General features: G+C 35.0%; 1 protein-coding gene across 11 annotated transcripts in view; it reads left to right on the top strand.

Annotated features, from left to right (window-relative positions):
* PLEKHA5 (pleckstrin homology domain containing A5) overlaps window positions 1-13,210 on the top strand; it is a 168,091-nt gene that overhangs the window by 126,171 nt on the left and 28,710 nt on the right. For 5 of the 11 annotated variants that reach the window (XM_032186858.1, XM_032186792.1, XM_032186808.1 and 2 more), the window contains 5 exons: window positions 727-1,195; window positions 2,813-2,896; window positions 5,670-5,789; window positions 6,494-6,547; window positions 12,186-12,266. In XM_032186858.1, coding sequence (XP_032042749.1) covers window positions 727-1,195; window positions 2,813-2,896; window positions 5,670-5,789; window positions 6,494-6,547; window positions 12,186-12,266 — 808 coding nt within the window. The remainder of the gene's footprint in view (window positions 1-726; window positions 1,196-2,812; window positions 2,897-5,669; window positions 5,790-6,493; window positions 6,548-12,185; window positions 12,267-13,210) is intronic. The other 6 variants (XM_032186867.1, XM_032186844.1, XM_032186816.1 and 3 more) reach the window with 2 other exon arrangements.

Here is a 13,210-nt window from a genome sequence, read left to right on the forward strand (position 1 = left end):
CTGACTTCAGATCCTATTGCCTTGTGGTACCAGGGTTTCAGTTTGAAGTAGGCTTGCCAGGGTGTAGCTGGAAGCTGCTGCCCTCTGATGGCTGCATCGTGTCCAATCTGAGATCATTTCGTTGTCTTTAGGCAAGTATCTGTCACAGATGCAATCAGCAGAAAATGGCTTTAAGTTGTACTTATCAGAATTTTAGATAAGGATTGAATGAATCCTTATTTGTGTTTATGACCTCAATTCTGTCCTCTGACAATTACAGCTATTTTCTCTTACTCTGTTAAAAATGCGTATTTAATATCCATAGTAATTGCTTTAGGCTTTATTAGATAAGCAACAGGAAAATTTCTCACTTTTGAAAATGAATATTTAAGAGGGCTTTATATTTGGAACAGTACAGAAATTATAAGCGTAAAAAAAATGGACCTATCTAGCATATAGAACAGACTTGATCTATAATTGTCATCACTAGACTATTAAACTGGTAAAAAGATGACATTTGAATTTAGTTAAGTATTTCATCAGAGATGGGATCCAGTTTCAGCTGCTACAGTGCATTCAATCAAGATAGGTGATCCTTTAATCATCTTGATTTTTTGCATGTTTTTAAAATGACACTTGCAGTACTCAAAAAAGGTAATAGGTAGATAAACCTCATCTGTATTGAATGACTTGATATTGCCATAATATTAACACTGTCCACTAATAAAAAGAAAATTTGTGTTTCAGCATAATCTCCTATCAGACATTACCAAGGAATATGCCAAGCCATCGACCTCAAGTTTTACCACGGTACCCAGAAGGCTACAGAACACTGCCACGAAACAGCAAAGTAAGGCCAGAAAGCATCTGTAGTGTAACACCTTCAACTTACGACAGAACCATGGGAGCAGTAACAGCCGAGGAAAAACGAAGGTCGATGCGTGACGACACAATGTGGCAGCTCTATGAGTGGCAGCAACGCCAGTTTTACAATAAGCAAACAACTCTTACTAGACACAGTACTTTAAGTAGCCCAAAAACTATGATTAATATTTCTGATCAGACAATGCATTCAATTCCCACCTCACCTTCCCATGGTTCAATAGCTGGTTTCCAAGGATATTCCCCACAGCGCACCTACAGGTCAGAAGTGTCTTCACCGGTGCAAAGAGGAGATGTCACTATTGATCGAAGACATAGGGTGCATCATACTAAGGTAAAATACTTATTTAAATAGTCAAACATATTTACAAGGATTTCTATTAGAAAGTGTACAGTCACTCTAGAGCTCATGTTGAACTGTCATATTTGATTGCAATGAAGATTAAATTGTATTGCTTTTTTCATGGAGAAAGGTGTGATTTTAAAAAGCACTTAAAAATCTAATGGTTATAAGAAACTAGTAATAATAATAATGATTTTTCAACATGCTGGGCAAAGCATGTCCTAAGATTACTGTCTGTGATATTACACTTCTCTAAAAGGAAGAAAAGGAGACAGAAGGTGAATTATTCAGAATAGTTTGTTCTGAATATTATACGTTTTTTGTATGTACAGACATCTTTTTTTTCCTTCTAGCTTCTCTAATTGGAACTCCAAGAGGACTGAAAGTCCCACATTTCTTTCCATATATTACTAGTCTATTCTTCAGCCACAACTTCGGCTGCCTTGGGTTCCAATGGAAAACTGAGTGTAAGAGTTTCTTTTGATGCCTTGGAGTTGTTAGGGAAATCACTAAAGAAGATCAGACCATTTGCATAAAACCTTACCCCCTGACTAACATAACTTGGCTAGTCCTCATCAGTGGAAGAAAGACTAAAAATTGTAAACCTGAGTGCCAATGTCTGTGGCTCTACTCTATCTGTCATGCTTGTGTTATGCATGTTTTTAAAGAGACTGGAGTTCATTACAAAAGAATTGTTCATTAAGGTGAATATAAAATTAGAATGTGGTTTCCTAGAGTTGACTGTGTAAAATGCTCCTGAAGCTTTTTCCTGAATCTTCAGCTCAGGTATCCTTATAGTTTGGAGTGTCTGCTGATGCAGGCAAAAAATCTTTAACTTCATTTTAAAGCAGCTTAAACATTGTACAGTTATTTATTAAGTCTTCTTTTTGAAAAAAATTTAGTTCCATAATAAACAGAGGAGTCTTTTTGTTTTGGCATCCTTTAAGTCTCAACTGCACTAGAAATTTAGCAATCAATTCTTCTCGCAAATCTGAGAAATATCACTATGATCAGTGATACAGAGTATGTGCTTATTTGTCGTTTCAGCCATGTTTTGCTTTCTGATATTTTTTACCATCTGTAATGCTTCCTATTAGTATTTCATTTCATATTTAGCGTCTTTTACACAAGACTCCTGTTTTTCTTCATTTTTTCATGCCCGTCAGTTGTTTGTATTTTTTTAGTTACATAACTAGCCTTTCCCATTAACTTAAAAACGCTAACTTGTTTTTAAGAGGTAGGTGATTAGAAGACGGTTTAAAATCAGTAGAATAAACTTAAGATTTAAACCACCTCACCTATGTAAAGATCTTAGGTTTTTAAACATCTTTCAATGATAAGTGAAAAACTAAGATTGCTGTTGTTTATGTGGGCTTGTCAGTAGGGCAACAACTATGAGATAGCTGTTAACAATATATGAACAATGAAATCAGGTATTTCTAAAACATAGAGGTAGCCTACTGAAGTGTCATGGATGGTAGGTCAGGAGAGAGCATGAAGTCATGAGCATGAAGATGGCTTAATTTTTTTATTTTTTTTTTCATATTGAATAGTTGCTCAGTCTCTAGATAACTATGGGTCATACTGTGCGATTTTGTTTTTGTACAGCATGTCTTTGTGCCTGAGAGAAGGTCAATGCCAGCAGGTCTGAGTTTACAGCCTGTTACTCCTCAGAGCCTCCAAGGCAAAACAGTGAGTTGTATTTTTATTTGGTACATCATTTTTATCTTCTTTCTTTAGTTAAAGAATAATTCTTTAAGTATGAAGAGGCAACGCTGAAATCTTAGTCTATTCAGAGTTTACATTAAATGAAAACTTTATTTTAATTGGTGGATTTTTTTTTTAAACAAGTAAAGAAGTTCTCTGTGTTTAAGTTGAATTCTAATATTCTGTAGTCACTAAGTCCAGATTTTCTTTCAGAAATAAGGATTTCTGTAATCATCTTTGATATATTCCACCCTCTCAGGAATTTCAGTGATGTATCACAGAATACTTACTTCTCCAATACTTACTAAGAAAATTCTAGAAACAACATTTACTCTTTTGGGGAGATCTTAAGGATACTAAAACTGCATTTGGTAAAATTATGCTCTTCTGAACATCTCCCATTTTGCTGTGATAGACTTGGAGCTCTCATTGAAGGTATTTCATCAAAATAATGTTGGGGGATACAGTCCATCTCCCTAACTGAAACAGGACTCTTGGCTAAAAGCAAAGAAACTGTCCTAAATTTATTTGATTTCTTTAACTGTGTTTATCTTTTTTCTGTAATCTTTGAGGCAGTTATGAATAGAGACTACAGACTGTGAATCATACCGTGGGCAACATCTCCTGGGTTAATCCTTCCACAGCTTAAACCCCCTGTTTCTTGCACTTCCCAGCATGAATCTCTGGCATCTTTAGCAACTTACGGGATAGCCTTTGGCAGCTGGTCCTTATCTCTGCACCTTATTTTTCGCAGACATTTCTTTGGGTTCATGGCCCCATCAGCTCTCCTGGGCTGTGCTACTGGAATTGGGGTGATGAGCAGGGTGTAGGGGGCAAGGAGGTCCAAGCTTCTGCCCGTAGAAACCAGAAGTACACAAGCATTACAGGAGCCAGAAGGAGGACAATCTGCAGGTAGCTCTTTAAACAAAAGTCTGTTATGTTTGTTGCAAGAGTCCCAAGAGTTATATCAAAACTACAGCACTTACAGATATGTTAAAAATTGTTTGCAATACTGTGAATGTCAAGGGAAGGGTCGGACTCCTCTGAGGAGTAAAAAAAAAAAAAAAAAAAGCTTGCAAACATTGTATTTAAGTACCATCAAGTAGTTGATTCTTAATGTGCTAAAACTGGGATTTGGCCATATGAAAAAAAGTTTTGATCTTGAAAAAAATATGATTCGTTATTCCTTTTGTTCAAAGACGCTACTTCCAGTTCTCTTGTTTCCAAATATGTTTTCTTGGGCTTTGAAAAAAAATTTTCAGACTGAAAGCACTTATTTTTGGAGAGAACTTGAAAGTATCTTGTATAGCAGTCTAGATTTTTATGCATTGTTTCTGAAATCAAATATTTAAAATCCAGGTATTGAAAGGGTAATATAAGAGCAAGATTGGCCACTGGACAATTTGGCTTTTGTGTTGGTTTTCCTTAAAAGCAAATGGTTTTGACAACTGAAGCTACGTGGAAATCCCTTGCTCCCTCTTGTGGGCTACTTAGGTACACGCTCACAACAGTGCCATGCATTATTCTAAGACATTTTTCTTCTTTATTCTAAAAACCTGGCATTTGGTTTTCAGTAATTTAACACCTTGTTCTCTAGAGCCATTTTATTCTCTGCTTCAGGGAAATTCTGTGACTGTGGCAGAGAACAAGCAGCTGTTTTTTGTTTTTTGTTTTAAGCTCACGGAACTTGTAAGTAAATCAAAATGTTGGATTAATATTTAACCTAAGATTTAGATCTGAAGAAGTGTAAGAAACAGAAGTAAACAGGAACATAACAAAAATACTTGTGATGTTAATAATGTTTCATCTTCTTTGAAGTGTTGCTAATAGAAGTGGTTCCCAGGAATGATTCGGGTAGATTTTTCCAAATTGACCTAAGCTTTGTAGAATTACCTAGGAAAAAAAAAAGAAAAGTTTGTGTGTGTAACACAAACTTTTATATGAATATGAATATGTGTGTTCATATTCATATTCATATATTCATATATTCATGTGATATGTAAATAATGTGTAATAAATAATATAAATATGAATATATTTATATTCATATTATATGAATATGTGTATTCATATAATCTTGGGTTTAAAATACTGTTCTTTATCCCTTCCTAAGGCTGTATTGTACCTCTTAGTCATAAAAGTTAATGCCTCAGACCTGTGGAAGGAGGGACTGATTTATTTTTTTTTTTGCCCTGATAGTTCATTTTTTTTTGTTAAAGATGCTTGTTTCTGACATAATTCAGTTATCTTTGTTTTTGTTTGTTTTGTTTTGTTTTGTTTTTACTCTTAATCTTGATGCAGAAATTTGAAGAACTGTTTTAGAAACCTAAATTTTCTGAGGGCACTTTCTGATTCTTTCCCCAAGCTCAAATGGTTGTCTGTGTACAGTTAATGATATCCTAAGGGTTGGAATTAATTCCCTTCATTTAAGTCAGTATCTTCAATTTGATACGCATGTCAGAAAAAGTTTGAGGGCTACACAGACTTTCTCCTGCAAAATCCCCACTTATTTTGTCCTTTATTCAGAATGCTCTGATTTTTATGGTATTTGCAGTGTTAATTGCTTTGAGTAGTTAAAAGTTAACTCTTTGTTATATATTTGAAAGCGGTCAATTTGGGAAAATGTTATCTTTTGTTGTATCGCTATAAAAAGGTTTTGTGAGAAAGATTCTAAGAACCCTTATTTTAGTTAAGTGTTGTTTAGGATACCAATTAACCTTTTTTCTACTCTTTGGCTTCTCACACTGCACTCCTTCAGCCAGAGGAGCTCACGCTGCTGCTAATAAAGCTGAGACGGCAGCAAGCTGAACTGAGTAGTATCCGGGAACACACACTAGCACAGCTCATGCAACTAAAACTTGAGGCCAGCAGCCCAAAGGTCAGCTATAAAGCAATGTGTGTCATGTACCATTCTCACTAACTGTTAGTTATTCATTAATCAGTTTGCACTGTACCCTGAGTGCAAAACTCTCAGACTACTGTGGGTGTAGAATAGATTACGGTTGTCTCTTTGTGTATGTGATGTTCTGCTATTAACCCTTGGAGGTTTTAGCTCATAGCTTTTTGATATTAGCTGAGTTAAAATGACATAGGAATATTTTAAATGTATTGTAGTTTAGTTTAAAGTTACGGGCTTCTAACTGATTGCTGTTATAAGCAAAAATAGCAGTGAAAGATTGTGATATTAATTTCATTGTTTATATTGCCTTGTATCAGATATAATCCTAATGAATTCTGTGCAAAAATCAGGATATGTTTAAAACAGATTTATTAAAGGGGTTTATAGTTGTCTGTGTAGGCATTTGTCTATAGTTGTCTAAGTAGGCATTTCATGTGAGCATACTATATTTTATGTGTAAAACCAAAATCTGACGTAGTATTTAGTTCATAGTCTGATTCATGGTGAACTTTCATTGCTTCTGTTTTGGGGTCAAAACTTGTTAATAGATCATTTAAAAAAAAGGCATTGTGTTTCTGTATAAAACAGATCACTGTCTAGTTTACATCTTTTAAAACTCTTTTCATGCATTCTGCACCTTCTGTCCCTTCCCTTCCTTTTTCCCTCTGACTGCTGCCTGCTAGAGTGAGATTCTTTCGCATCACCTTCAAAGGAATGCCATATATTTGGATCATCAGGTGGGATTTGCAGTTTTCTTGTGTGTTTACGTTTCTTAATGCTTTTTGCCTGCTCTTGTCAAGCTGGAAATATTTGGGGAGAATGATTTTTAGTGCTTTTTATGAAGTTGGATATTTAATACATGATGATTTTAGGTAGCACAAAGTATCTTAATTTATTATAGACTTGGCATGTGATGGAAAAAATAAATTCAAACTAAACTTTTCCAAGTACTCCACTTAATTTTTCTGTTCTTCATAGCCTTCCTTTAATTACACTAATTGTAGCATTTTACAACTGTTAACCAAAGTGGTACTATATTTCCAAGCTCATATGATACTCATACATTTTGCAGAAAATAAGTGCTTCTGATTATTTTAGTTTCTAAATTAAGAATAATTAACTGTTTCCACAGGACATAAAATGAAAGGGAAGTCAAACATGTAGAAAATTTTTAAATAAATCTTAGTGTGGTTAATGGCTTTTTCTCCTTTTACTCAGCTATTTCTTAAAGATTTATATAAGATCTTCTTTATAAATTCTGCTAACTTTTGGTCTGAGGATATAAGTCTGTCTTTGCCAACTTACTTTATTGTCAAGGGAACAGTTACCACATTTTTTACGTCTTTATTGCATGATCAAATGGGACTTGTTTGCAAGTTGTCTTTGAGAAGTTTTTAAATGGTGAATTTTCAACAGCACGTATAAAAGACAATCATAAGAGCTTAAAGGAAATATAAGCATATATGTGTCTGTTAGTTAAAAAATATGGAAATCTTGATTGCTTTTTCTCATATTCTTTCTACTAATGAAATTGCACTTAACAGTTCTAAGAATACTTAGAACGGCATTGCATAATTCACAGCATTGCACTTAGAAGCTCTAAGAATAGTTAGCTTTATGTCCTCTATATTCCAGTGGTAGGATTTCAACACACATGTACGTGCAAGTGCGTATTTGCCAGTGACCTTATCTTCCTATGATCTCTTGGAAACAAGGCATAAACAGTGACCAATCCACTTAGATAGCTATGCATTTCTAAGGATTTTATCTTCTTTAAAGGACTGCAGGAAGCCTAAAAGTAGGGAAAACTGCCCTTCCTAATTGCTAAATTAGACTGATATATTTAATTCAACTCAAATATTTCCAGTTCATGATTTTTTCGAATAAGGGAATAATTCCATATGCAAAAATGTAATTAATTGCCAAGGAACAACAACTCCATGTGAAATGTGAAACTCTTCCATGCTGCTACTTGATTAGCAAGGCTTGTCAGTGTAATAGACAGGATAAAGAGGGGAGAATGGCCTTTGTATAATGTGCAAAGTGGTGCAAAGGATTTCCTTTTAACTTGCATCAGATTAAATGTAATGTGATAAATTTATTAATTGAATTAATAAGTTTAATTAATTTAGGGAAGTGCCTAAATCTTATGAACGTATCATAATTGCCGCTACAAAAGATGCAAGAAGTTACTGCACTTCTTACAGTAAGAAATCATTATCAAGTCTAAAATATATTAATAATAAAATCATGGAAGAGCAGGTTGGAATATTTGTCCTAGTTTCTCCTCAGTTTTTCTTCTTTCCCTTATTGTAGTATAATACTGCCATCAACTTGTATTAAATAAGTCTCCTGAGACTTTTTGAGTACCCTTGCTTCTAGGGGTAGTGTCTCACTTACATCTTTTTACTAGTTTGTCCTTTATCATTTTTTCTTTATGTTGTAAAGAAAAGACTTAAATTTCTCTTAGTCTGAGGCCTTTCCTCCTAGTTATCCACATTTGTAACCAAATTGCATAATCACTTACCCTCTGACTTTTAAATGCACAATGTATTTAAATGAGGTATTTCCACTTGAGTCTTATTTAATCTCTGAAAATAAATAGTATCAAAAACTCCTTTTCTTTTTTCCAAATACTTTTTTCAGAGCATTTGGTGCTCTTTGAAAAAATCCTCTTCTAATGAACTCAGGCTATCTCAAATTCTTTGTGCATGTTGTTGTAGTGACCTCAGCCTATCCCAGGCTGGTTTGTCTCATGAACAAGCACTGCTACATATTATTTTTTTTTAGTCTTTGTTGAAATGGCTATTTATGTGTATTGTTTAGGTGTTAAATTGTTTGTATATTTCTTTCACTTTTTCTGGTACCTTCACTTTTTGTTTTCTTTTGGTTTCCAAGGGGTGTGTAAAAAATAAACAGAACTTGAACAAGAAGTTGTCAAATAAAGGAGTGATGGTCCAATAGCCAGCATCCCTACTGTCTCGATGTTTTGCTCCTGTTTCCTCCTCTTCACTGCCCTCTTTGTGGGATGATGAAGGTGGTTCTGGAAAAAGGTCATAAATGTGAGAAGGACAGAACAGAGCAATAGATGTTTGGATAGGGTTGCCACATATCTTGTATTGTACCTATTTCTTGTTTCAGTCTCAAGTTCTGTGTCCTATATTAGCAGCACTTTGTGTTACTACTACTCTTAATTGTGTTTTTCAAGTTACCTGGAAAGGGTAGCGAGGTGACCCAGCTGCCACTCTTGTTCTTTCTGTTGCTTCTTTTTTTTCCTTTTTCTTTTCTAGAGGAACAAGACAGACCCAAGGACAGGGGCTGTGCTGGGTGGAAAAAAGACTGCACAGAAGCAGCATTGCTGGAAAAGAAGGCAGGAAGGAAGACTGCTTTTTCTTTCTTTGTTTTGCACAGAGAAGTAAAGAGCAGAGGCAAGGCAGGAAGAAAAGCTTGGGCTGGTCCTGTTACAGCTACTTTAACCTTCAGGAAGCTTGAGAAGAAACAGATAAAACTGCCAAGCTGAGTGCAGTCTGTCACCTATAGCATACGGTGTTATCTCGTCAGTGAGGTCAGCTGCCCTGGTAGGGAGCCGCTGTTTCAGCTGATGGATGCCACCAGAACAGTACAGACTGAAGTGTTGTCAGTCCTAGGGCATTATCAGGTGCAGCAGAGAGTTTAGGGAGAGGCAGGAAGAAAAAGTTGTCAATAGCTTGGGTTTACAGTTTAAAACACAAAGTACCCAGTCAGATCCTATCTCATCAGTAATGGAGCTGTTCAGGTATATCACATGTCAAAGAGGCGTGTTACAGTATTTCCAACTGGGAGAGGCTTTTCTATCCTACATCAGTGAAGAGAAAAGCAAAGATAGTGACTGGGGAGAAACAGGTATTTACTAGAATGGCTGACTGAGAAAACTAAGACTGCTGGATTATATTTGGTTTTGTTGCTGTGTGGCATCAGGCAGTTTACGATTCGGTTTGCTTATGTGTAAAGAAAATCTTAATTCCAATTTGTAGAGATTTTTGTGACATCTATAGACAACAAACGTATTACAGGATTTAAGAGGTCCCCTTTATTATACAGAAGTTTGAGAAACAAAATCGACTTTTTTTAAGTGAGAGGAAATTGGCTGATTTCTGTTATGAACAAGCATTTTTCCTTGACCTACGTAGAAGTTTATTCAATGTGAGTAGTGTCCAGCTTCTGTTTGAGAATAGCCTGTTGGTAATGCTTTAAGAGCACTAAAGAGGTGTTCTCTTTACCTGAGAGCATTGCCACCGTATCCAGCTGCACTGAATTTTGCGCAGTGCACATCGCCTTGTGTGTGCTAGCTTTAGTTAACAAATATGTGATAGGTACATACTCTCTCATGAATGTCTCAATAGTTAAATGTCTGACTTTTTTTTTTTTTTTGAAGCATTGATTTCCTAAAGGGGAAAAAAGGTTGGATATTTTTGACTGCTATGAAGATACTTCAGCTTTACTATATCAATCTGCTTTTTGATCTCTTTTCTTAAGTAACTGGAACTTTTCTGGAAGTAACTGGTGTTTTCAGACAGTGTTAAGTAAGCATGGTTAAGAGCCAGTGGTAGTAAAAGTACCGGAGAAGGTCATATAAGATGAAGCTGGAGCTGGCTGGAGGACAGAACATTATTTCGGAACAATTTTAGAGCAAACGCTTTTCATTTTTTTTCTCAGGTGGATGAAAAAACTCTTAACAGTTCCATTGAAATTATTTTTGGCACTGTGTTATCAGTCAAAAGAAAAATGTTTAAAAAAAAAAAAAGTTGAATAGGCTTAAGCTCTTGAAATCCTCCTAATAAAAATCCTTGCAAACCAGCATACTGCTAATAAACCATTTCAGCCAGTAATTTTAATGTTTACAAATATTTCAGTTGTCTGTAGTTTGATAGCTTGGCTTTGGACCTTACTATTGATATATCTTTTGGTATCACCAAATGCACCCACTTTCTGGGCAAAATTTTAATGTAAAGGAGAACAACTTCTTGTATCAGTTCTAGTTTTGTTTATGTAGTGCTGTAGAAGATGAAGCAAATGGAAGCAGTTGTTTGCTTTTTTTTTTTTCCCTGCCTTACACAAGCAGAGCATTGTGAACTTGCCTTCCTAAGAAAATTGTCCTTTTTGAACAATTAACTTACCACCTGATCATACTATGTTAAAAAAAAAAAAAAAAGGCAAAGCAAAACAACAACAACAAAAAGTCCTGTATCTGACACAACAAAAATGTTTCCTATAAGGAGAAAAAAATATTTCTCCAGATGTACAACCTAGGTGTTTTGTTGGTTTTTTTTTAATAATTAAAATCATTAGATAGAGGCAAGAAATTCTGAAAGGCATCAAAAACTCTGGCTTTCTGTAGCATTTTCAATCTGAGAAACTAAACATTGCAAAGCAAATTTATGGTGTGTGTATACACACACAAAAGCAGAGTGAACAGTCATAAATATCCGTACACACACATACAACACTCTTCTTTCCGCATAACCATACATGAAGCAGTTATTGTTAAATAGGTCCTAAAGTGCCTAACAAAAATAGTAGGGGGATAGTGTTTTTTAAGTTACTTTGCAGTTTTGGAGATGAAAGCTAAGTTTTCTTAATTTTTCACTTAGTATTAGGAAGGTCTATTTTTAAGATTAAAAATCCAGTGTTAGTATATTTTGCTTACTCTTTTGAAATCCTAGATGTAAGCGATTTTTACTGTAGTAACCAGTGGACCTGTTTTTTTAATTTGCACATGTGGAAATAAATACAAATTATATGAAATTATGTCTGACCAGCTCAGAAATGTAAGCCCCAAAGTAGTTGCACACTATATATGAGGGTGGATAAATGCAAAGACTAATGATTCAAAGTTCCTAAGTATATGAAACAGTGCAGTATATAAAGGCATTTTGTGATACATGAACGTAAGGCTAAACCTTTCTTCAGTATTCCAAGAGGATGCTTACATCTTTTTAATGTACATTGAGTTATTAAAACTATAATTTAAAGGATTTTTAATAAAGGTTTGAATGTTCTTATTGAATAATCCAATAATACTTTTCATTTCTATATCTTGCAAAGCCAGGCTTATTTTAAGCACTTATTTTTTAAAAAGGAGAGGTTTGGTCAATTAACATTTCGTTGGTTTGAGTATTTTTATGTGGTTTTGCTGCATTTGTTTGCTATCATTGAACTTGTCAGATGTTTGATATTACTGAATGATGGAATATATATAAAAAGCATGGGGTAAAATGTAATCTACTGCATTATTAGAAAAAATTAAAGTAGAGGCTATATTTTACAGTGTCGTCTTTCAAATCTAGCCATGCTGTAAACTGATGTTTGCTGTATGCTCCTCCTGATTTGAAATAGATGAAAGAGAATGAACCTTTAATCACCATGGTTCACACTATGATTGAGAACTCGGCGCTAAGACCGCAACTGTACCAGCAAGTAAGGTCTTGGATAGTGAATGAAATTGCTTTATCATCTGCGAAAATTTTTCTTAGTGACAGTTTTGGTTGTTCCTCAGATTTATTCATAACATCGGTGTTTCTCTTATTTGCTTTGGAAAACCACAAGTCATCCATGCTTTATAAAATGCTGCAATATCGTTAGCATGGCTTTTGCTGCGTTTTTGTTGTTAAGTATTAAATGTACCCCTCTGAATAACTGTCTGGACTATTTAATTAGTTGGTGTCTTATGCAGGTGTCCAGTAAGTTCATAAAACTTCCAATAAGCTTCCAACATCTGTCTTAGCATGATCCTATGCTATTAGTGTTCAAAGGTGCTTCTTTATTTTGACCACTACAAAAGCATGTGAGTGGTGTTTACCTGGTCATTTCTGGCAATTTTGTTTCATTCTAGGAAGTGGATTTACAGGTTTTTGTTTGCACCTTACAAGCCTTTAGCTACCAAAGAAAGGATGGATCAAAATTACTTTGATCTGGGGACTGTAAATCCAAAAGGCAGTGTCTGTTAATAAAGTCACAGCAGACTTAACAGTGCACATTTACAGAGTATCTAGTGATGCTTGTAAATGGTAAGATGGAAGAAGAATCAGAAATGTGAATGGAAATATTGTACAAGAATTGAGACCTGCATTAACTTATGAGCATGGCCAATACATATCCATTGGCACTGCAGTGTCTTAGGTTTACTGGGGCTTAGCTCAATGGATCCTGTCATATTAGAGAATGTTTTAGAAGTTTCTAGCCACAACTGCAATGAAGATATTGTTCTTACTTAAATGCTGGTGCTCTTTTGCAGCAGATGAAGTATGCAATTCTGGCTGCCAGTCAGAAGGGAGCACCTGAGCAGCTCTCTTAAGCTCACATTTCTGTCCTTATGAGCCAAAATTAAAAAAAAAAAAGGTAAATAAAGGTACAAAAAACAG

The sequence above is a fragment of the Aythya fuligula genome, chromosome 1, assembly GCF_009819795.1.
Source record: "Aythya fuligula isolate bAytFul2 chromosome 1, bAytFul2.pri, whole genome shotgun sequence".
NCBI lineage: Eukaryota > Metazoa > Chordata > Aves > Anseriformes > Anatidae > Aythya > Aythya fuligula.